Raw genomic sequence first — 26317 nt, 5'->3', positions numbered from 1 at the left:
TAGGTTTCTGTTCATATCTTTTAAGATATTGCAACGTTGTTCCAATTATATGAGTGGCAATGTTAAAACAACTGGAAAGTCCTCTGAAGAAAATACAGCACAGGCAATTCCATATCGCCTGCATCCAAGGTAAGCATTGAAGAGGCTCCGGGGTCTGCATCCACAGTTCAGAGGGATGATCCCTTGCAGCCCCTTCATAAAGCTTGTTGGAAAGCAGGGTTGTGGAGTCTGTATAAAATGGACAGACTCCTAAAATAAATAAATTGGGTACAGTAGTACAATGCAGGATGTGTGGTAAATATTTCCATAATTTTGGAAAGTTATGAAGTGTCCTATAAATGTGTTCTTGATTTAAGGATCTCGGCTTTTAGTGGAGATTAATCTGTGCTGCACTTTATGCACATGCTCAGTAGTGACCAATGCTGTGGGGTCGGAGTGGAGATGAATCTGTGCTGTACTTTATGCACATGCTCAGTAGTGACCAATGCTGTGGGGCCGAAGTGGAGATGAATCTGTGCTGCACTTTATGCACATGCTCAGTAGTGACCAATGCTGTGGGGCCGAAGTGGAGATGAATCTGTGCTGCACTTTATGCACATGCTCAGTAGTGACCAATGCTGTGGGGCCAGAGCCTGGGAAATTGAGGAGGAGTCGGAGCTTTGACTTACAAACTTCACAGTGCTGTTGGAAAGTGTGCCAATAGGCCATTAAATCAGGGGAGATTTGATTATCCTAAGAAATTGCCATCAATTTTAAAAGGTTGGAAAAACACTTTAAAAGGATATGCCATTACACTACATCAGTCAGAGCTGCCCATAGTCAAACAGCTTTTTCAAGGAACCCATGTCTGTAAATTGTGGAGTTCACGGCAATCTCCGTAAATATATTACAACATTTTGTATTTCAGTACAGTCAAAAGTCAGTTTACACAGGACACCACAGTATTACACCATCTATGAATTAGCAACGCGATAAAGTTTTCTTCTTAAGGGGGTGAGGACGCATCTGTGTTCCTATCCCAGAATAGAAGAAAGACAGCGCCACAACGGTCAGTGATGAAGACCTTAGCTGTTTAATCTGCCTCCTGCGGCTGGAGGCAGATTAAACACGTAAGGTCTTCATCACTGACCGTTGTGGCGCTGTCTTTCTTCTATTCTGGGATATGGACTTGCAGCCGGGCTGGACCCCTTGGCATTGACTTGCGCCAATATGTGAATGGAAGCTGTATGGACATAGGATGCGGTTTTTCTCTTTTTGGATTTCTGCATCTGTGTTCCTAGTCACTATGTGGCATCTCAAGTTCTATGACAAGTTCACTAAAGTTTTCCACCAATGTTCGTGATGCCATGTACAATCCAAATTGTATAGTAGTTTCCTTCATTCTTAACTTGTACTTTAAACTACATCAGAATTGATAACCATTTACCAACACATTACCCCCGCGACAGTAAATGCACTTCCATGAACCAGCTGCTAGGAAGCCTCTCAAAGGATGCCGTCAGCATGTCTGACATTTCCTACATCAGGGATTGAAGATCGAGATCACGGAATACCTGTAAATGCAGCTTTCGTGTACACGTATCTATTATTTAATATATTCTAAGTGTTCAGGTCATGTTACCACTTTCAGGAATCCTTTCAGGATTCAAAGGGGTTTTCTGGTGAAAAGTTATCATGTAGCCACAGTATAGATGATCAGGTTCTTTTATCCAATGGTTCATACCTGCACCGATCGTGAGAATGAGGCACTTTTATCCTCGTTAGAATGGAGGCGCAGAAGCACTTGTGTGAACGCCGTTCCATTCATTCCTTGTGGGGCTGCTGAGCACTGCTTTTTCCAGCAGCCCCATAGAGAATGAATGGAGTGATCGGCAGCCTGTTCACACCTGACATGGATTCCACACTGAAGTAAGATACAAGCTAACATCAGGGGATAATACGAGCAATGGTACAATGGCAGAAAATGGGAGTTTTAGCTTTAGATTTCGGCTATGGATCTGCCAATGAGAGAAAAAAAAAAAAAAAAAAAAAAACATTCCCCCACGGGAAATTTGCTAATAGTAAACCGAGGCTTACAGTGCATGGGGTGCTAGGAGTTTTCCCTGACGGCACAGGACTGCTCCGCTCTCCCCTATACTAGCAGACATGGCTACATAACTTCCCATCTATTGCTGTAAACACATGAATGTGGAGACTGCTTCTCAATAGGAATAGTTGCAGTCTTTCCAAGATATTAGATTAAAATCCCAGTAGAGTTGAGAGAGGAAGGAAAAGGGGGATTTGGTCACAGGAAGACGGCCATTATCAGATAAACACGCGGCCGGTTCCTAATGTCCTTGTATATAAAGAAGTCTGAGGAGTTTAAAAAAAAAAAAAAAAATACAAACACAAAGGCAAAAATGTCAGAGGAAATCACCAGCAAAAAGAGCCAAACAACAACTGTCCAGATACTAGAACTCCAAGAGCAGGGATTTCTAAGAAATTGTGTGGACGACATGTACAGTGAAGCCTGCGGCTCACAGAAGGATGTACTGGAGATCAGCACACACAAGGTCACCAGAATGATGGCCCTGCCATCTCCACCAACTACAGCAGGCCAACACATCTGTCCTAAAATATGGAAGACGTGAGACTTAGGCCAAAGAGGTGTAAAATGGAGCCGATCACTGATTAGCTGAGTTATCCAAAAATGGCTCAGGAAACTATGACTTACACTAAAGGGACCAGCACCACTCAGGTTTAATGGAAGAACGCGAGCACATGCCAATATGCAGAAAAAGATTCTCAACAACAAGGGACAGGAAAGTTGGAGGACTCCTAGACAACATAAGTAGAAAGGCTGAACCCAACAACCATCCACTATGTAGGAGAGACCCCAATGGTAAATCTGGAGAGGCAGAAGGGTTAGGCATACTGACTCCACATGCCCGATTCCTTGTAGCCCCAGCCGCCATCAGTGGTCTCTGAATGTGGCCCTTTTACTCTTTCCATTCAAAATATATTGAACAATTGTACATCGTAGGTGGAAGAAAACAGGAGGAATAGGTTTAGTCAGAGAGCATGTGGCCAATAACTATTGTATGTGCCTGGGACGCCTAAAGGGAGTCAGCAGGAGATTCATGGGGAGTGAACCATGGGCAGCATGAATCAGACTTAGCCACCGTATATGCTTTACTATGAAACAGTCAGGGTCTCAACAAAATGTTGTTTTTTTTGCTTTGTTTTTTTTTTTTAAGCTGGCAGAGGCCATTTAACTTGGTTGACTAGTCCGTAGCTTCTGCCTACACCTTACACCACAACTAGGCAAAGTGTGGCCTGCAGGACTGAAAGATGAAGGTCTGCACCACCCCGTCAGGTGTACTAATTTGACCACCATCGGCATCCTCAGGATGTAAATAGCGGTGAATATAATGGTGGTAGACAGAGCCACAACTCCCTCTTCCATCATTCAGTGTGTGCGACACAGCAGACATGATGGCGTCACTACATTATATCCTGTGGAGCGTCCGTGCACACAGCAAACACCGGAGCACAGAGCTGGGAGCAAGGAGAGGGGTTTTTACATTTTGTATTTATGTGTAAATGTGTGTATACATATAGTGAGGCCATGTGGGGGCTCACAGTACATTGGGGACTCTGATAATGTATATGGAGGAGGCTGTCAGCATACTTACTCTTTAAATCTGAGAAAGTGTGTAAGCTCCATGACTCCAACATAAAAACACTGATTTGAAGAATGAGACCTTATGTAATATATACATACATATCCTTTATGAAGTTTCTTAGGCAAAAAAAAGTTATTTGATTTGAAGGAGAGCAGCTTGAACATCTCAATATTCTTATCTGAACAAATGTATCTCACAGGCGTTCCACTGCAAGTGCACTAGTGATGGTGGAGGTCTTACTTGGGTTTGGCTGTAATAACACTTCCGTTTGCTTCATTATTTTCTCAGTCCATTGTTTGGTAGATTCAGCTTTGCCTAGAAGGTTCTCGAGGTGAGCATCCAACTCAGTCTTCTCTGCCTGGCCGAACTTCTCTTCAGTAAACTGTGGGAGAACAGAAGAAGGTGAGGAAGAGCAAGTGTCTACAGAAATACCAGCCATAATATCGGGTGATTCATGCAGTACAAGTCATCACTGGAGCGTCCCTTCCATCATAACAAGCAGTTACAGATATTGCATTATTTGCCTACTGCACATATAGTCACATGAGGTTATCAGGTTACCCCTGCCCAATCCTTCCATGCTACCCTGATATCTTCTGTCGGGGGTGGGTGGGGGGAGAAGGCAGACCCCCGTGTACAGATCCGGTGACTTGGGAAAGACCTGGACAGTCAAAGTAATATCCTACAAGCTTTTACATATAAGAGGTCACGTAACCACAGCCTGATGCGAATGAAGGGAAGACTCCTGCAAGCCATGAACTCCCCAGAACAGCTTGTGATGATGGAAATTCATAGTCCGATACAAAACTAAAGAAAAGTGACACGCAAAACACTTAGAACAGTATCTAAACAGGTACCAATTATATGGGTCACTCCCCATGCTATCTTATTGGTTGCTAGCGACCCAACTACCACCCGATTCCAAAAAAAAAAAAAAAAAACGGGCTCTGAAATGCCCCATCCAAAAACAGTGGAAGGAAGAGCAGAACACCGCTCTATGGGAAGGCCGCAGGTGTCAGTGCTGCACTCAGCCACCTTCAGCAGTCCCAGAGAAGTAAAAAGTCATCCCCAGGTACCGGATGCTATACCTTGCAGTCCTATAGACAATGAATTTAGCAAAGGTCTAGCGTGCGCACCTCTGCCCCATTAAGGACGGGTTGCAGAGCCCTGATCTCGAGATCGCTGGCAGTCCAATAGTTCAGACTGCCAGCAAGTTATTCCCTATGCAATGGATGAGGTATAACCCATTGAAGTAATGAAGAAGTGTAGAGTATTTTGAGCTTATGTGAATATTGGAGTGCAATCAACACCCAATTCAAAGTGGAAAGTCTGAGCAAAACAAGTAACAGCCACCAGCAATCCATAACTATGTCATCAGTAAATCCCATTTTTAGGCATCGGGACTTTACATGGCATTATGCAATAGCTCTACATGTCATGCTGTAAATTGTGAGCAGATACTACAGCAGCATGCTGAGGCTTATGGCAACTGTTTGCACCCTTCCATCAGGAGTAGGGGAACATGAGCAGCACATTCCAGTCATACTTTACAAGGCTTTACAAGCGTCAAGAAGGGCGAAACGATCTGCAGTCTCAAGAAGGGCAAAGAAAACGGGCTATAGAATTAGAGGAAAGCACATGAGCTAATGAAGACAGCAGCCCCCGAAATACACAGAGCTCACATCACCTATTAGCACTGCCAGAGGAAAATCTAACCCTGGATCAGGCTGCAAACCACAAGTCAGGGAGTCTGAAAATGAATTAAGGAATAAAGATCCTAGACTTAATGCAATAATCTAAACGGTAACCACTTACATATGTAAAATATCCATAAGTCTATTTTGTTCAAGGTAGATGATGTGGAAGATGAGGGGAGTGAGCCGCTGGAGGAGGGGCGATTGAGGGTGGTTAGTCACGTTAAATACCTTGGGATATGGATCTCGATGTCTGTGGCGGACTACATACATAAGAATCTGACTCCGATCTTAAGTATTCTTAAGGCAAAAGTGGATGATTGGATTAAGTTGCATTTATCTGTAGTAGGCAGGGTGAATCTCATCAGAATGATTCGGATGCCGAAAATCCTATATGTTCTTCATAACACGCCAGTTTGGATACCGTGGGGAAAACGTAGGCAGATTAACTCCCTGTTTAGAAATTTGGTATGGGGGAGACGTCCCCCACGGATCAGGCTGAAGACGCTTTAGCGGCCCGAGGATAGGGGGGCTTGGCATTGCCTAACCGTGAAGTATATTTTCTGGCAGCCCAGAGTCAGCACTTGAAGGGCTGGGCGTATAAGGATCGTCCAGCGTGGCACAACAATTGATGGAAAAAGTGACAAACAGAAGACCGGTAGTGCAGTGTCTAGAGGATGGGTCTCTGGGGGCCCTGGGGAAGTCGTATCCCACTATAATTTTTGATATGCAAGTTGTGGGGTAGACAAACACATACGTGGGCTTAAGGGTCTGACCAGGTTCTCCCCGATATGGCATAATAACTTACCAGAATTTGTGGCACTGGGGGTATTACCAGAATGGCAGACAGTGGGAATTCAATTTATCAGGTAATTGAGCAGAGGGAGTTAAAATCCTTTTCTCGATTGCAGGCAGAGTTTGGTCTCGGGCCTAAGGGAGAATATCAGTATTTGCGGATGAGGCACGCATTTGGAGCTCAGAATAGGGACGGAAATGCCAGTATTCAAAGGGATATAGTGCTGGAGTATGTGTGTGGTTAGGAGACTACTAGGGGGTTATTTCTACTCTTTATAAAGACTTGCTGCATACTTACCTTCTGGGGTATCCAATCACGGCAAGAGCTAGGTGGGAGAGATGTGGGCCCAATGGAGAATAAAACTTGGGAGTCAGTGCTGGAATGGGTACCAAGGCTGTCACTGACCGAACTGTATAGGCTTTCACAACTCTATGTGATACAGAGTCTATAGATCCCCAGAAGTATTGTCCAAGGCAGGTTTGCGTGATGACTGAATGCCTGAGATGTAGGTCTGCAGATGCTGACATATTTCATATGATGTGGACATGTCCGAGACTGGCAGCTTTTTGGTTGGTGGTTTTGAGTCGAGTGGAAGGTGGGTACAAATGTATGGTGCCATGAGACCCGATAGTGTGCTTGTTGGGATGCGTGGATGAGATTGGAGTGGATAACAATCTGAAGACCGCCATTGCCAGATTACTGTATATGGCTCAAAAGGTAATAGCACGAAATTGGATTAAGGATGAGCCGCCTACAAGAAGAGAATTCCTTCAGTATGTAAAACATGGCCTGATATTAGATAAAGGGATTTATAAGAAGAGAGGGAAAATAGAAACCTTCGACAAATTGTGGTCTTCGTGGCTCGCCATGGGATAGGTTCACTATAAAAGAAGGGTGTATAATATGAGGCATGTAGATCTACATGAGATGACAGTAACTATAATCCTGATGGTTAAGTTATTAAAAGAGGTGGGCTGTCTGTTTGGGAGGGGGTGGATTAAGTTGGGAATGGGGGGGGGGGTCTGTTTTGGGGTGAAACATTCTCATATTTCAATAGAGTTAACAAGTTAATTGTCATGTGATCCTAAATAAACATTTGAGTAAAAAAAATAAAAAAAATCATATGTAAAATATTCCCCCACGACAAGAGTTGTCAATAGCCTTTAAAGCAAATTGACCCCCAGTCTTACATTGATGACCTATTCCCCACCAGGGGTCATATGTAAACCACATAGGGTAGTGTTGAGTGAATTTGGTTGTCGAATCTGAATTTACCATATTCATGCCGAATGTATGTTTGATGATCGGTTCCGATGTTATTCAGTCATTTCTACTCCAATTGACTAATGACGTTCGGCTGTGTTCAACAAATATTGCAAAAACAATATTCGCTGCCGATCATATTCGGAACCGAATCCGAACAAATTCACAACTCTAGTACAGAGCAGATAGTGCGCCTCTCCATTTACTGGTAGTTGCCATATTGAAGAGCATAGGAACGGATCTGCAGAACCCAGGAACAGCCACACTGCATCATACGGATGACACCGGGACAGGGATATTTCGACATGGACCACATCTCCATGATTACAGCTCTTCATGCCATGATTTAAAAAGAAACAAGCGAGATGCAACTGAAGTGTAGCCTTTCGTGTTTAATAACAGGGGTTGAACAAAAATACCTTGTGAAACGTTTAGGAATTGCAACCACTTTTTCTACAAAGCCTACTCATTTCAGGGTCTCAAAAGTAAATTGGACAAATTACCGTAATTTTACCATAATGTCATTTTTAATACTTTGTAGAGAATCCTTTGCAGGGAATGACTTCCTCAAGTCTGGAAGCCATGGGCATCACAAAACACTGGATGTGATGCTTTGCCGCCTTTACTGCTGCCGAATTCAGTTGTTGCTTGTTTGTGGGTCTTTCTGCCTTAAGTTTTTCTTCACAATGGAAAGGTTCTGCAGTCATCCACAACCTATCTTCCGTGAACATCCGGCATTTTTGAGATCCAAGCTCAGTGTGCTCTTTTATTGCAGAATGTACCAAGCCATTGATTTGGCCACTCCTAACATTTCTGCAATGATGGGATTTTTTCTCAGCGCAATGATGGTCAGTTTCTCTTCCAGAGAGCGCCTTTGACTGCATGTTGTAGGTTCACAGCAACAGCTTCCAAATGCCACACCTGGACCTTATTCCAAAAGGTTCTCTTTAACCCCTTAGTGACCACCGATAAGCCTTAAAACAGCAGTTAAGGGTACTTATGCCCTCATTGCCGTATAAAATGGCGATGGAGAATAAGGGAATAGCACTGCCCGGCGGAGGCGATTCCTGTAGGTGTCTGCTGTAAACACTTTAGGGTCCATTTCTCCTGTTACCCTTGTGAAAAATAAAGTTGGAGCTAAAGTAAAATTTCTGTGAATAAAAGTAAAATGTTCATTTTTTTCTTCCACATTGCATTAGTTCATGTGGAGCACCAGTTCATGTGGAGCACCAGAAAGGTTAAAAAAAAAAAAAACTTCTTCAATGTTGGTTTGAGGACTATGACGGGTGCAGTTTTTTTTTTTTTTTTTAAACAATGGTGTCACCTTTGGGTATTTTCTGCCATATAGACCCCTCAAATGTCACTCAAATGTGATCTCTAAAAATTGGTTTTGTAAATTGAGTAGAAAAAAAAAAAAAACACTAGAAATTGCTGCTCAGATTTTAACGCTTCTGAACAAATAAAAAAAAAATTCAAAAACATTTTAAAAATGATGCAGATTTAAAAGTAGACATGTGGAAAATGTTATTTATTAACTTTTTTGGGTAACATCGCTCTGATTAAAGGGTTTAAGAATGAAAACTCTGAAAATTTTAACAAATAAATGCAAGTCAGATCAAACAAACCTTACCATTATTATGAAGGACACCATGTCACCAAAAAAAAAAAAAAAAATCTCTAAATCACGGATTGGTTGAAGCGTTCCAGAATTACCACAAAGGGACACTGTCCCGTTTTCAAAAATTTGGCCGAGTCATTATGGTTAGAATTGGCTGGGTCACTAAGGGTTTGAATGGGTTTAGGTTAAGAGCCAAAATGCCAAAACTTGTGCCACTGTCCAAATATTTCTGGACCCAACTATGGATGCCATGTACTTTACCTGCGCAAACCTTTCTGCGCTGCGTGGATTTACTCTTCGATCTTTGCCAGATCTGTCTTCAGTAAAGCTGAAGCTTCATATTAAGAACCAGATTTGAAGTTTATTTCAAGAGAAAACAGACACAAGACCCGTAATATCTGACATTATGTATGAAATCTGGCATTATGAATAGCCGTGCTTGTCCTCATCCATTTCCCATTGGGAGCACAGGACACGATCATATGACAAAACACATGGGGGAAGAAAGTAAAGGAACTGGATGCACAGGTAGTTTTTTCTTCTATCCTTCCAGTAGACGGGCATGGCACCAGGAGATGGAACAGGATCCTTGATGCAAACAACTGGCTAAGACGATGGTGCAGACAACAAGGATTTGGATTCCTGGACCACGGTGTGAATTACTGGTATGATGGACTCCTCGCCAGAGACGGACTACACCTCAACAAACCTGGGAAACACACATTCGCCAGAAGACTCGCTACACTCATCAGGAGGGCGTTAAACTAGAAGAAGAGGGGACGGGAAGAAAAACATTAGACTCGAACAAAGATGACCCAGGAAAACATACTCAGAAGGGAGGTAAGAACATTTCTAAAACAATCCACAGTGAGGAGATTGGAACAAAACAAAATCCTCTAAACTGCATGCTCGCAAACGCCAGAAGCCTGACAAACAAGATGGAAGAACTAGAAGCAGAAATATCTACAGGTAACTTTGACATAGTGGGAATAACCGAGACATGGTTAGATGAAAGCTATGACTGGGCAGTTAACTTACAGGGTTACAGTCTGTTTAGAAAGGATCGTAAAAATCGGAGAGGAGGAGGGGTTTGTCTCTATGTAAAGTCTTGTCTAAAGTCCACTTTAAGGGAGGATATTAGCGAAGGGAATGAGGATGTCGAGTCCATATGGGTTGAAATTCATGGAGGGAAAAATGGTAACAAAATTCTCATTGGGGTCTGTTACAAACCCCCAAATATAACAGAAAGCATGGAAAGTCTACTTCTAAAGCAGATAGATGAAGCTGCAACCCATAATGAGGTCCTGGTTATGGGGGACTTTAACTACCCGGATATTAACTGGGAAACAGAAACCTGTGAAACCCATAAAGGCAACAGGTTTCTGCTAATAACCAAGAAAAATTATCTTTCACAATTGGTGCAGAATCCAACCAGAGGAGCAGCACTTTTAGACCTAATACTATCTAATAGACCTGACAGAATAACAAATCTGCAGGTGGTCGGGCATTTAGGAAATAGCGACCACAATATTGTGCAGTTTCACCTGTCTTTCACTAGGGGGACTTGTCAGGGAGTCACAAAAACACTGAACTTTAGGAAGGCAAAGTTTGACCAGCTTAGAGATGCCCTTAATCTGGTAGACTGGGACAATATCCTCAGAAATAAGAATACAGATAATAAATGGGAAATGTTTAAGAACATCCTAAATAGGCAGTGTAAGCGGTTTATACCTTGTGGGAATAAAAGGACTAGAAATAGGAAAAACCCAATGTGGCTAAACAAAGAAGTAAGACAGGCAATTAACAGTAAAAAGAAAGCATTTGCACTACTAAAGCAGGATGGCACCATTGAAGCTCTAAAAAACTATAGGGAGAAAAATACTTTATCTAAAAAACTAACTAAAGCTGCCAAAAAGGAAACAGAGAAGCACATTGCTAAGGAGAGTAAAACTAATCCCAAACTGTTCTTCAACTATATCAATAGTAAAAGAATAAAAACTGAAAATGTAGGCCCCTTAAAAAATAGTGAGGAAAGAATGGTTGTAGATGACGAGGAAAAAGCAAACATATTAAACACCTTCTTCTCCACGGTATTCACGGTGGAAAATGAAATGCTAGGTGAAATCCCAAGAAACAATGAAAACCCTATATTAAGGGTCACCAATCTAACCCAAGAAGAGGTGCGAAACCGGCTAAATAAGATTAAAATAGATAAATCTCCGGGTCCGGATGGCATACACCCACGAGTACTAAGGGAACTAAGTAATGTAATAGATAAACCATTATTTCTTATTTTTAGTGACTCTATAGCGACAGGGTCTGTTCCGCAGGACTGGCGCATAGCAAATGTGGTGCCAATATTCAAAAAGGGCTCTAAAAGTGAACCTGGAAATTATAGGCCAGTAAGTCTAACCTCTATTGTTGGTAAAATATTTGAAGGGTTTCTGAGGGATGTTATTCTGGATTATCTCAATGAGAATAACTGTTTAACTCCATATCAGCATGGGTTTATGAGAAATCGCTCCTGTCAAACCAATCTAATCAGTTTTTATGAAGAGGTAAGCTATAGACTGGACCACGGTGAGTCATTGGACGTGGTATATCTCGATTTTTCCAAAGCGTTTGATACCGTGCCGCACAAGAGGTTGGTACACAAAATGAGAATGCTTGGTCTGGGGGAAAATGTGTGTAAATGGGTTAGTAACTGGCTTAGTGATAGAAAGCAGAGGGTGGTTATAAATGGTATAGTCTCTAACTGGGTCGCTGTGACCAGTGGGGTACCGCAGGGGTCAGTATTGGGACCTGTTCTCTTCAACATATTCATTAATGATCTGGTAGAAGGTTTACACAGTAAAATATCGATATTTGCAGATGATACAAAACTATGTAAAGCAGTTAATACAAGAGAAGATAGTATTCTGCTACAGATGGATCTGGATAAGTTGGAAACTTGGGCTGAAAGGTGGCAGATGAGGTTTAACAATGATAAATGTAAGGTTATACACATGGGAAGAAGGAATCAATGTCACCATTACACACTGAACGGGAAACCACTGGGTAAATCTGACAGGGAGAAGGACTTGGGGATCCTAGTTAATGATAAACTTACCTGGAGCAGCCAGTGCCAGGCAGCAGCTGCCAAGGCAAACAGGATCATGGGGTGCATTAAAAGAGGTCTGGATACACATGATGAGAGCATTATACTGCCTCTGTACAAATCCCTAGTTAGACCGCACATGGAGTACTGTGTCCAGTTTTGGGCACCGGTGCTCAGGAAGGATATAATGGAACTAGAGAGAGTACAAAGGAGGGCAACAAAATTAATAAAGGGGATGGGAGAACTACAATACCCAGATAGATTAGCGAAATTAGGATTATTTAGTCTAGAAAAAAGACGACTGAGGGGCGATCTAATAACCATGTATAAGTATATAAGGGGACAATACAAATATCTCGCTGAGGATCTGTTTATACCAAGGAAGGTGACGGGCACAAGGGGGCATTCTTTGCGTCTGGAGGAGAGAAGGTTTTTCCACCAACATAGAAGAGGATTCTTTACTGTTAGGGCAGTGAGAATCTGGAATTGCTTGCCTGAGGAGGTGGTGATGGCGAACTCAGTCGAGGGGTTCAAGAGAGGCCTGGATGTCTTCCTGGAGCAGAACAATATTGTATCATACAATTATTAGGTTCTGTAGAAGGACGTAGATCTGGGTATTTATTATGATGGAATATAGGCTGAACTGGATGGACAAATGTCTTTTTTCGGCCTTACTAACTATGTTACTATGTTACATGTACATCGGAGAGCTCATCCCCACAGTACTAGGTTTATTAGCTGCACATGTCATTATTACATCCTAGTGCTACAAACACTACACAATGGAAAAAGGATGACACGCTCCGCTTACACGCCAAGGAGCTACTAAAAGATAGCTGCTGACAGTCAATATTATAAGACTCTCAGGACACACGGTTGTTCAGCAAGATCCATTGTACCAAATATTACCCTGAACCTTATGGGTTCCGCAGAGAAATCCCTGAGCTGGACACGACTAGTAACAGTAGATCCGCTGTCAGGACCACCATTCCATGGCATCGGCACTACAATTCGATGTCTGCCTGCAGGCACCATGTTATTAGGATTGTTTTGCTTGATTTCTGCTTTCACTTTTACTTTGCCTGGACAAATCCCTTTAACCCACTGATCTCACCTCCATCCAAAACAACAACGCTGTATATTTTTTTCCTCTACAATAAGTCCGACAGTCCTCTTGTTCCTGAGTGTCACTAAGTCTGCCCGACTTTCTTTTACAAGATTATGCATAGCAATTCCTAGGCGACACCATCGCTGCTTTGGTTTCAGTGCAACTTTCTTACGAAGGAAAAAAAAAAAAACACAAGCAGGCACAGATAGTACTGTGTCTCTCCCTGCAAATGATTAAGGCACATATAGTGCTGCCTACTACCTCTCTTTGTAAATGACAGACAAGCAGTATGGCCCATGATCTCTCTCCTTGTAGATGGTGTAATCACAGGTAGTACTACACCCTGGTCAAGAGCAGCAGCGATCATTATGACTGAATTACAAGTCATTGCCATCCATCTTTCCAATACAACATCAATTTATCGATAACTACGGTAACTGAAACCACAATACTCAGGTGAACAGAGCAGGAATCGCCAACCCTCCAACACCACAATAATGTATGCAATGTGACTTCCACTGCAGTTCGGTCATACAGATCTACAGCCTCGCTCAAGGTACACTTCTCAGTAGTGTCTAGATGAGGCTTTGTAAAATCACATCCAAATTTTTGTATTGTAATATGCAGCCTATCCGGAAAACTGAGAGGCACAAAAAATCCATTGCGTATATTCCACATATCCGAAAATATAATAAATGCACAGTTTAAGGCCACGTTTATACGTTCAGCATCTTACTCCAAAACCAGGAGTGGGTGATAAATACAGAAGTGGTGCATATGTTTCTATTATACTTTTCCACTGATTGTTCCACTCCTGATTTTGGCTACAAATGCTGATGTAAAATACTGACGAAATACTGAACGTGGCCTTACAGGGATATTAACATCCAAGGATGTGTAATCAGTGAAGGGGGAATAAGTGAGGAGAGACTTAACATATCACTTTATATACCCAACCGATGCATATCCCACCCATGGACGTAGATGAATGGAGCACTATTCTTTTACAGCATACACTGGGAGTGTTTGACGCGACGTGCAATTTGCAATACAGTGTCAGACTGCCATTTGTTGGTCACCACCACAAAGGTCACACGCCCTGCATAGCCGGAAATCAAGTATGTAGACCACCGGAAAGCATTGGAAAAGGTGCAGAGGGGGATCAGTAGGATGAGAAGACTTATTTCAGATTTGGACAAACTTTTTAAAGTGTGATTTCTGGTACTTGAATATTTCTGACCTATTTATCTTTCAGGTCAGCTGTGATCTGACTCCCACGAAGCCCTGGAGAAGGCTGCAGCATCATTCAAGGCCACAATATAATGCTCAGTCATGTGCCAAGACTGATGTGCCATTAGCCCTTCAATCAAATGATTAGTGATGCCAGTTGTCGGACCCCCACCAATCTGATATTACCTATATGAAGATCACAAATTATCACATGTTATAGTCCTAGGGATGCTCTGACAAATCCCTTTGACAGTTTCATTCTATAATTATACCAGCAACACCTGATCAGAGGGGCTGCCATGTTGTAGGGTTATGATATCACTATAGGAAAAATATATCTTTGCGCCATGTTAGCCAATAGATAGAAAAAGATAAACACTTGAGAGTCCTCAGTGGTTGATACCTTTTAATGGCCAACTGAAAAGATGGTAACAAATTGCAAGCTTTCCAGACTACTCCGGTCTCTTCATCAGGCATAGAGTAAACAAATGTGAAGAGTCTCATTTATACACAATGGGACATAAAATACTGCAGGAAATAAGAAGTGACGTGAAGCAAAACTATCAATATTGGAAGGGGAACAAAAACTTAAAACAAGGATGAATCCTCAATGTCACACGGGAAAAAAAAAAAAAAAAAAAAAAGGGGGGGGGGGATCTACCTGTGGCCAAACGTATTTTGAGGCCCTGATTACAGCGTCATGGACGTTAACTTGCTGGTATTGAAGGGTAACTTCACATCAAAGAGAAGAGTCTGTATTCTTATGTTAATTATAATCAATTTTTATTTATATAGCGCCAGCGTAATCTGCAGTACTTTGCATTATAGAGGGGACTTGTACAGACAATAGACCCTACAGCATAACAATAAACACATAGATCAAAACAGATACCAGGAGGAATGAGGGCCCTGCTTGCAAGCTTACAATCTATGAGTTAATGGATGTTCTCCTCAGACCTTTTGAGGGAATCACAATTCTGGACCAGACCTCACTCTCCTTATCTATGATCGCACCAACAGCTATTGTCACATTGACCCACATTGATAGTTCTGCTTAACGTTTCTTTCTTCAAGTCTCATGTGACTCTTCAGATTTTGTGTTACACTAAGCCAGATGACGAGACCAAGGAAGTCTCAAAAAACGCTGTTACCATCTTTTCAGTTAGCCATTAGAAGACATCAACCACTGAGGACATCATTATATTTGGTCTGAATACTTAGAGTCAACTCAAAAGGATGGGGTCATCTGCAAGACGAAGTGAAGACAAACAGAACACTTAGTTTTCTTAAAACTTGGGTGACATCACCAAGCGTTAACTTCTGGTACACGTGACCATGGTTACTGGGGCAAACATCTTGTCACATTGCTACACAATGGGGTACAGGCAGTACTGGGTTTGGGACCCCACAGGTGCCAGGGCTTGGACGGCCCACTCAGTCCTCGTTTCAAGTTGCAACATCCACATAGGGTGGATATGTGCATAGTATGCATGAAGGCGGCCTGGGAGTGGAGCTTGCTCCACACTGTGGATTGCAGCTGTGTTATATGCTCTGACTAATGCAGCTTAACCTCTTAAATGCCACTGTTTGGCTCTTAGATGATGTTGTCAAGCCTAGGAGAAAGTGAGGCCGTACCTTCCAACCTCCACACCCCACCCATCACACCATAACTGTGGGGTGCTGAGGACAATGTGACAGCAGATGGAGAGGTCTACAGTAGGCCAGTGTCCGCCATGCATGTATACGGGTTTCTATGCTGGGATCATTGGAGTTGTTCATTTTACATTGGTGGAATATACAAGTGATGGCAGGTTCAGGCTCCCTAAAGGGATCAATACACAAGGTAGCATCGCCCTGCTTTACCAAGACGTAAATAAAACGAATACTAAAGATGTGCACAGGAAGAGATCAATGTCCAGTACAAGTGTACAGCGCTAATAAAATATCGTTATATTTATCCCATACTGTGGAGGCTGAGTTGGAGATTGTAAATCTGGCAGAATCTGTGTCACCTCTCCAAAAACGACAGAATAAAAAGATCAGAAAGTTGTACGGACCCCGAAAAGGTGACGATAAGAAGCAGTCCCCATACAACGCTGCAGAAGGAAGAATAAAGACGGTGAAGGTCTAGAAAGACGAGGACGAAAAATCAAAAGAGGGGCCCAAATAACCCTGAGGGCAGGGTCCTACCACCCACCGTGCAGGGGCAGCAGAGATACAGCCATGCCCAGAGTGACAGAAGGAAAGAGGCCCAAATAACCCTGAGGGCAGTGTCCTACCACCCACCGTGCAGGGGCAGCAGAGATACAGCCATGCCCAGAGTGACAGAAGGAAAGAGGCCCAAATAACCCTGAGGGCAGTGTCCTACCACCCACCGTGCAGGGGCAGCAGAGATACAGCCGTGCCCAGAGTGACAGAAGGAAAGAGGGGCCCAGATAACCCTGAGGGCAGGGTCCTACCACCCACCGTGCAGGGGCAGCAGAGATACAGCTGTGCCCAGAGTGACAGAAGGAAAGAGGGGCCCAGATAACCCTGAGGGCAGGGTCCTACCACCCACCGTGCAGGGGCAGCAGAGATACAGCTGTGCCCAGAGTGACAGAAGGAAAGAGGGGCCCAGATAACCCTGAGGGCAGGGTCCTACCACCCACCGTGCAGGGGCAGCAGAGATACAGCTGTGCCCAGAGTGACAGAAGGAAAGAGGGGCCCAGATAACCCTGAGGGCAGGGTCCTACCACCCACCGTGCAGGGGCAGCAGAGATACAGCCATGCCCAGAGTGACATCATTGGGGCCCAGATATCCCTGAGGGCAGGGTCCTACCACCCACCGTGCAGGGGCAGCAGAGATACAGCCGTGCCCAGAGTGACATCATTGGGGCCCAGATATCCCTGAGGGCAGGGTCCTACCACCCAAGGTACAGGGGCAGCAGAGATACAGCCGTGCCCAGTGTGACAGAAGGAGAGGCCCAGATATCCCTGAGGGCAGGGTCCTACCACCCACCGTGCAGCAGAGATACAGCCGTGCCCAGAGTGACATCATTGGGGCCCCCCATAATGTGTCCTGTGGGCTCCCATGGTCCTGTATGCCCATCCTACCGGCCGTGCAGGTGACACCCAACTGCCAGGCAGGTATCACCATGTAACCCCCACCTCCTGCTCAGCCACACAGCGCTCACTGCCCCCGGGCCTCCCCCATGCCCGGCTCCCGTACCTGCACCGCCCGGCTCAGGAAGGTGCCGGCATCGGCCGCGAGCTTCTTCACGTTGAAGTCCATGTTGAAGTTGGCACCGGGGACTGATGTTGCAGGCAGAACAGATAAGGGAGGAGGCTCCGCCCGCAGCTCGGGGCTGTCACACTCTGGGCGGCTCCAGCAGCCACACACAGCACGTGACCGGAAGTGAACGCGGTGCGCCATACCATAGAGATGCCGGGCGTACCGTGTGTGAATGCGCAGGCGCGGCCCCCCCACCGCTTTTATGTTGTGAGTCAGTGTTACCCGGATGCTGTTTGTCCGAGGTGCTGAGCGGTTCCACCCCAGGTTCTCCCTGACGTCCCTGCATTATCCTGTGCCGTCATGTGTGTATCCGTGCAGTGTGTGTACCCGACCTGCAGGAGCTCGGCCGCCCAAAATAATTCGGAAAGGACTTTAACCCCTTCATGACCCAGCCTATTTTGACCTTAAAGACCTTGCCGTTTTTTGCAATTCTGACCAGTGTCCCTTTATGAGGTAATAACTCAGGAACGCTTCAACGGATCCTAGCGGTTCTGAGATTGTTTTTTCGTGACATATTGGGCTTCATGTTAGTGGTAAATTTAGGTCAATAAATTCTGCGTTTATTTGTGATAAAAACGGAAATTTGGCGAAAATTTTTAAAATTTCGCAATTTTCACATTTTGAATTTTTATTCTGTTAAACCAGAGAGTTATGTGACACAAAATAGTTAATAAATAACATTTCCCACACGTCTACTTTACATCAGCACAATTTTGGAAACAACATTTTTTTTTGTTAGGAAGTTATAAGGGTTAAAATTTGACCAGCGATTTGTCATTTTTACAACGAAATTTACAAAACCATTTTTTTTAGGGACCACCTCACATTTGAAGTCAGTTTGAGGGGTCTATATGGCTGAAAATACCCAAAAGTGACACCATTCTAAAAACTGCACCCCTCAAGGTACTCAAAACCACATTCAAGAAGTTTATTAACCCTTCAGGTGCTTCACAGCAGCAGAAGCAACATGGAAGGAAAAAATGAACATTTAACTTTTTAGTCACAAAAATTATCTTTTAGCAACAATTTTTTTATTTTCCCAATGGTAAAAGGAGAAACTGAACCACGAAAGTTGTTGTCCAATTTGTCCTGAGTACGCTGATACCTCATATGTGGGGGTAAACCACTGTTTGGGCGCACGGCAGGGCTTGGAAGGGAAGGAGCGCCATTTGACTTTTTGAATCAAAAATTGGCTCCACTCTTTAGCGGACACCATGTCACGTTTGGAGAGCCCCCGTGTGCCTAAAAATTGGAGCTCCCCCACAAGTGACCCCATTTTGGAAACTAGACGCCCCAAGGAACTTATCTAGATGCATAGTGAGCACTTTGAACCCCCAGGTGCTTCACAAATTAATCCGTAAAAATGAAAAAGTACTTTTTTTTCACAAAAAAATTCTTTTAGCCTCAATTTTTTCATTTTCACATGGGCAACAGGATAAAATGGATCCTAAAATGTGTTGGGCAATTTCTCCTGAGTACACCAATACCTCACATGTGGGGGTAAACCACTGTTTGGGCACATGGTAAGGCTCGGAAGGGAAGGAGCGCCATTTGACTTTTTGAATGAAAAATTATTTCCATCGTTAGCGGACACCATGTCGCGTTTGGAGAGCTCCTGTGTGCCTAAACATTGGCGCTCCCCCACAAGTGACCCCATTTTGGAAACTAGACCCCCCAAGGAACTTATTTAGATGCCTAGTGAGCACTTTAAACCCTCAGGTGCTTCACAAATTGATCTGTAAAAATGAAAAAGTACTTTTTTTTCACAAAAAAATTCTTTTCGCCTCAATTTTTTCATTTTCACATGGGCAGTAGGGTAAAATGGATCATAAAATTTGTTGATCAATTTCTCCCGAGTACGTCGATACCTCATATGTGGGGGTAAACCACTGTTTGGGCACTCGGCAGGGCTCGGAAGGGAAGGCGCGCCATTTGACTTTTTGAATGGAAAATTAGCTCCAATTGTTAGCGGACACCATGTCGCGTTTGGAGAGCCCCTGTGTGCCTAAACATTGGAGCTCCCCCACAAGTGACCCCATTTTGGAAACTAGACCCCCCAAGGAACTTATCTAGATGCATATTGAGCACTTTAAACCCCCAGGTGCTTCACAGAAGTTTATAACGCAGAGCCATGAAAATAAAAAATAATTTTTCTTTCCTCAAAAATGATTTTTTAGCCTGGAATTTCCTATTTTGCCAAGGATAATAGGAGAAATTGGACCCCAAATATTGTTGTCCTGTTTGTCCTGAGTACGCAGATACCCAATATGTGGGGGTAAACCACTGTTTGGGCGCACGGCAGGGCTCGGAAGGGATGGCACGCCATTTGGCTTTTTAAATGGAAAATTAGCTCCAATCATTAGCGGACACCATGTCACGTTTGGAGAGCCCCTGTGTGCCTAAACATTGGAGATCCCCCAGAAATGACACCATTTTGGAAACTAGACCCCCAAAGGAACTAATCTAGATGTGTGGTGAGGACTTTGAACCCCCAAGTGCTTCACAGAAGTTTATAACGCAGAGCCATGAAAAAAAAAAAAAAAATTATTTTCTCAAAAATGATCTTTTAGCCTGCAATTTTTTATTTTCCCAAGGGTAACAGGAGAAATTTGACCCCAAAAGTTGTTGTCCAGTTTCTCCTGAGTACGCTGATACCCCATATGTGGGGGTAAATCACTGTTTGGGCACATGCCGGGGCTCGGAAGTGAAGTAGTGACGTTTTGAAATGCAGACTTTGATGGAATGCTCTGTGGGCGTCACGTTGCGTTTGCAGAGCCCCTGATGTGGCTTAACAGTAGAAACCCCCCACAAGTGACCCCATTTTGGAAACTAGACCCCCAAAGGAACTTATCCAGATGTGTGGTGAGCACTTTGAACCCCCAAGTGCTTCATAGAAGTTTATAATGCAGAGCCGTGAAAATAATAAATACGTTTTCTTTCCTCAAAAATAATTATTTAGCCCAGAATTTTTTAATTTTCCCAAGGGTAACAGGAGAAATTTGACCCCAATATTTGTTGTCCAGTTTCTCCTGAGTATGGTGATACCCCATATGTGGGGGTAAACTACTGTTTGGGCACATGCCGGGGCTTGGAATTGAAGTAGTGACGTTTTGAAATGCAGACTTTGATGGAATGCTCTGCGGGCGTCACGTTGCGTTTGCAGAGCCCCTGATGTGCCTAAACAGTAGAAACCCCCCACAAGTGACCCCATTTTGGAAACTAGACCCCGAAAGGAACTTATCTAGATGTGTGGTGAGCACTTTGAACCCCCAAGTGCTTCATAGAAGTTTATAATGCAGAGCCGTGAAAATAATAAATACGTTTTCTTTCCTCAAAAATAATTATTTAGCCCAGAATTTTTTATTTTCCCAAGGGTTACAGGAGAAATTGGACCCCAAAAGTTGTTGTCCAGTTTCTCCTGAGTACGCTGATACCCCATGAGTGGGGGTAAACCACTGTTTGGGCACACGTCGGGGCTCAGAAGGGAAGTAGTGACTTTTGAAATGCAGACTTTGATGGAATGGTCTGCGGGTGTCACGTTGCGTTTGCAGAGCCTCTGGTGTGCCTAAACAGTAGAAACCCCCACAAGTGACCCCATTTTAGAAATTAGACCCCCCAAGGAACTTATCTAGATATGTGGTGAGCACTTTGAACCCCCAAGTGCTTCACAGACGTTTACAACGCAGAGCCGTGAAAATAAAAAATCATTTTTCTTTCCTCAAAAATTATGTTTTAGCAAGCATTTTTTTTGATTCACAAGGGTAACAGGAGAAATTGGACCCCAGTAATTGTTGCGCAGTTTGTCCTGAGTATGCTGGTACCCCATATGTGGGGGTAAACCACTGTTTGGGCACACGTCAGGGCTCGGAAGTGAGGGAGCACCATTTGACTTTTTGAATACGAGATTGGCTGGAATCAATGGTGGCGCCATGTTGCGTTTGGAGACCCCTGATGTGCCTAAACAGTGGTAACCCCTCAATTCTACCTCCAACACTAACCCCAACACACCCCTAACCCTAATCCCAACTGTAGCCATAATCCTAAACACAACCCTAACCCCAACACACCACTAACCATAACCACAACCCTAATTCCAACCCTAACCCTAAGGCTATGTGCCCATGTTGCGGATTCGTGTGAGATATTTTCGCACCATTTTTGAAAAATCCGCGGGTAAAAGGCACTGCGTTTTACCTGCGGATTTTCCGCGGATTTCCAGTGTTTTTTGTGCGGATTTCACCTGCGGATTCCTATTGAGGAACAGGTGTAAAACGCTGCGGAATCCGCACAAAGAATTGACATGCTGCGGAAAATACAACGCAGCGTTTCCGCGTGGTATTTTCTGCTGCACCATGGGCACAGCGGATTTGGTTTCCATATGTTTACATGGTACTGTAAACCTGATGGAACACTGCTGCGAATCCGCAGCCAAATCCGCACCGTGTGCACATAGCCTAATTCTAAAGGTATGTGCACACGCTGCGGAAAACGCTGCGGATCCGCAGCAGTTTCCCATGAGTTTACAGTTCAATGTAAACCTACGGGAAACAAAAATCGCTGTGCCCATGCTGTGGAAAAACTGCACGGAAACGCAGCGGTTTACATTCCGCAGCATGTCACTTCTTTGTGCGGATTCCGCAGCGGTTTTACAACTGCTCAAATAGAAAATCGCAGTTGTAAAACCGCAGTGAAATGCGCAGAAAAACCGCGGTAAATCCGCCATAAATCCGCAGCGGTTTAGCACTGCGGATTTATCAAATCCGCAGCGGAAAAATCCGCAGAGGACCAGAATACGTGTGCACATACCGAAACCCTAACCCTAGCCCTAACCCTAACCCTACCCCTAGCCCTAACCCTACCCCTAACCCTAGCCCTAACCCTAACCCTACCCCTAACCCTAACCCTAACCCTACCCCTAACCCTAACCCTATTCTAACATTAGTGGAAAAAAAAAAATTTCTTTATTTTTTTATTGTCCCTACCTATGGGGGTGACAAAGGGGGGGGGTCATTTATTATTTTTTTTATTTTGATCACTGAGATAGATTATATCTCAGTGATCAAAATGCACTTTGGAACGAATCTGCCGGCCGGCAGATTCGGCGGGCGCACTGCGCATGCGCCCGCCATTTTGGAAGATGGCGGCGCCCAGGGAGTAGACGGACGGGACCCCGGCTGGATCGGTAAGTATGATGGGGTGGGGGGGGACCACGGGGGGGGGGATCGGAGCACGGGGGGGGGAATCGGAGTGCAGGAGGGGTGGAACGGAGCACGGGGGGCGTGGAACGGAGCACGGGGGGGCTGGAATGGAGCACGGGGGGGTGGAACGGAGCACCGGGGGGGGGTGGATCGGAGTGCAGGGGGGGTGATTGGAGCACGGGGGGGTGATTGGAGCACGGGGGGAGCGGACAAGAGCACGGGGGGGAGCGGAGCACTGGACGGAGGGGAGCCGGAGCAGTGTACCGGCCAGATCGGAGGGCTGGGGGGGCGATCGGAGGGGTGGGGTGGGGGCACACTAGTATTTCCAGCCATGGCCGATGATATTTCAGCATCGGCCATGGCTGGATTGTAATATTTCACCCGTTATAATGGGTGAAATATTACAAATCGCTCTGATTGGCAGTTTCACTTTCAACAGCCAATCAGAGCGATCGTAGCCACGAGGGGGTGAAGCCACCCCCCCTGGGCTAAACTACCACTCCCCCTGTCCCTGCAGATCGGGTGAAATGGGAGTTAACCCTTTCACCCGATCTGCAGGGACGCGATCTTTCCATGACGCCGCATCGGCGTCATGGGTCGGAATGGCACCGACTTTCATGACGCCTACGTGGCGTCAAAGGTCGGGAAGGGGTTAATTACAAATGTTTTCTTTGCTACTTGGTTCCAACATGCCTCATACTGTGCCAGTGTGAAAAATACAGTAATGTTGCCCTCTAGTGGATAAAACTCTACAGGACAGTATATATATACATCTAATATATAAAGGTGTGTGTGCGTGCGTGCGTGTCCGTGTGTGTCCGTCCGGGATTGGCATCTGCACTGTCACAGCTACAGCCACAAAATTTTGCACAGTCACACGTCTGGACCCCGAGAGCGTCATAGGCTATGTTGTGAGGCGAAATTTTAACCCCGCGCGTTCCAATTCACCAAACAATTTTGCCCCTATCTACATAATGGGAAAAAATGAAAGGACAAGTGTAGGAGGCAAATTGACAGCTGCCAGATGTGAACAAGGGGGACTTAAAGAATGAGAGCGATGGCGCCAAAGAGTATATACCGTACAATTGCTAAGGTGGGGCCACAACATGGGATACTCACCACACACGGAGATATGAACACACAGACAAAATGCGCCACACACTACCACGTGCTTGAACACATATTACCCTCAGCACACATTTCACCACACATACAGCAACCTCGCCACATAAAAGTCGAAAGACAAAAGTCGCCGCTCAAAACTCGCCACGCGCAAAACTCGCCACGCGCAAAACTCGCCACATGCAAAAACTAGGCTCACGCAAAACTCGCCACAAGTGCAAAACTCACCTCATGGAAAACTCGCCACACGCAAAACTTGCACACGCGGAAAAATTGCCACATGCACAAAAGTTGCAACACATTCAAAAGTTGCCTCACACAAAACTTGCACATACTCAAAAGGCACCACACATAAAACCCGCCACGCGCAGAACTCGCCATGCGCAAAACTTGCTGCACACAACTTGCTACACTAACCTGTCACATGCAACTCGACACACAAAAAGTTGCTACACGCATGTTGCCACACAAAACTCATCTCACAAAAGTCGCTACACGCATGTCGCCACACGCAACTCAACACACACAACTTGACACATTAAACTCGCCCTAAAACACACACAAGTCTGGTATTATCCTTCAAAAATAAAAATCTGATTAATAAGCAGACAAACTACAAGAGCAACAAATGTACCATATAGGAAATACGGCAGCTGTCAGTCACATGACCTGTCTATTATGTGTATGTGTGAGCTAATATATACTGCCAGGGGGAGGGCTTCCTGTTGGCTGGGGATTTATCAGGCTGCCAATTTAGCTTACAAATGCTGAGGTAAGAATACTGAGCAAATAACGTGTGAACGAGGTCTAATACAGGAGGAGATGACACACAGGTATATACTATATACAGGGGAGATGACACACAGATATATACTATATACAGCAGAGATGACACACAGGTATATACTATATAGAGGAGGAGATGACATACAGTTACATACTATATACAGGAGGAGATGACATACAGGTATATACTATATACAGGAGGAGATGACACACAGGTATATACTATATACAGGAGCAGATGACCTACAGGTATATACTATATACAAGAGGAGATAACATACAGGTATATACTATATACAGGAGGAGATGACACACAGATATATACTATATACAGGGGAGATGACACACAGGTATATACTATATACAGGAGGAGATGACATATAGGTATATACTATATATAGAAGGAGATGACATACAGGTATATACTATATAGAGGAGGAGATGACATACAGGTATATACGATATACAGGGGAGATGACACACAGCAGGTATATACTATATACAGGGGAGATGACATACAGGTATATACTATATACAGGAAATGACATACAGGTGTATACTATATATAAAGGAGATGACAAACGTATATACTGAGGTGAAAATGAGAGGTGTGCGGTGAAAATGAAAAGGTGTGAGTGCAAAATGAGAGGAGTGAGGGAAAATAGTGGAGTGATCGGAAAATGACAGATGTGAGGTCGAAATGACAAGTGTTAGGGGGGAATGAGAGGAGTGAGGGAGAAAATGAGAGGTGTGAGGGAGAAAATGAGAGATGTGAGGGGGAAAATGAAAGATGTGATTGGGAAAATGAGAGGCGTAATGGGAAAATAAGAGAAGTGAGGTGCTATAACTAACCACAGATATTTACTATGCCCAGGCAACGCCGGGCTCTTCAGCTAGTCTAATATATAAGGCTGTATGTGTGTATGTCCGGGATTGGCATCTGAACTGTCGCAGCTACAGCCACAAAATTTTGCACAGTCACACGTCTGGACCCTGAGAGCGTCATAGGCTATATTGTAAGGCGAAATTTTAACCCCGCGCGTTCCAATTCACCAAACAATTTTGCCCCTATCTACATAATGGGGAAAAAAGTGAAAGGAAAAATGTTGGAGGCGTCGCAGCTACAGCCACAAAATTTTGCACAGTCACACGTCTGGACCCCGAGAGTGTCATAGGCTATATTGTAAGGCGAAATTTTAACCCCGCGCGTTCCAATTCACCAAACAATTTTGCCCCTATCTACATAATGGGGAAAAAAGTAAAAGGAAAAATGTTGGAGGCGTCGCAGCTACAGCCACAAAATTTTGCACAGTCACACGTCTGGACCCCGAGAGCGTCATAGGCTATGTTGTAAGGCGAAATTTTAACCCCGCGCGTTCCAATTCACCAAACAATTTTGCCCCTATCTATATAATGGGGAAAAAAGTGAAAGGAAAAATGTTGGAGGCGTCGCAGCTACAGCCACAAGA

The 26317-nt window shown here is 44.3% G+C and overlaps 1 protein-coding gene across 3 annotated transcripts in view; it reads right to left on the bottom strand.

The window, feature by feature from the left end:
- Positions 1-17838, bottom strand: part of SH3GLB1 (SH3 domain containing GRB2 like, endophilin B1) — a 64604-nt gene extending 46766 nt beyond the window's left edge. For 2 of the 3 annotated variants that reach the window (XM_069737515.1, XM_069737516.1), the window contains exons 1-2: positions 17680-17838; positions 3906-4047 (exon numbers count right to left, since the gene is read on the bottom strand). In XM_069737515.1, coding sequence (XP_069593616.1) covers positions 3906-4047; positions 17680-17742 — 205 coding nt within the window. In that variant the 5' untranslated portion in view covers positions 17743-17838. The remainder of the gene's footprint in view (positions 1-3905; positions 4048-17679) is intronic. The other variant, XM_069737517.1, reaches the window with a different exon arrangement.
- Between the last annotated feature and the right edge of the window lie 8479 nt (positions 17839-26317).

The sequence above is a fragment of the Ranitomeya imitator genome, chromosome 8 (assembly GCF_032444005.1).
Source record: "Ranitomeya imitator isolate aRanImi1 chromosome 8, aRanImi1.pri, whole genome shotgun sequence".
In the NCBI taxonomy this organism is placed as follows: Eukaryota; Metazoa; Chordata; class Amphibia; order Anura; family Dendrobatidae; genus Ranitomeya; species Ranitomeya imitator.
This window is presented reverse-complemented; position numbering and strand designations above follow the sequence as displayed.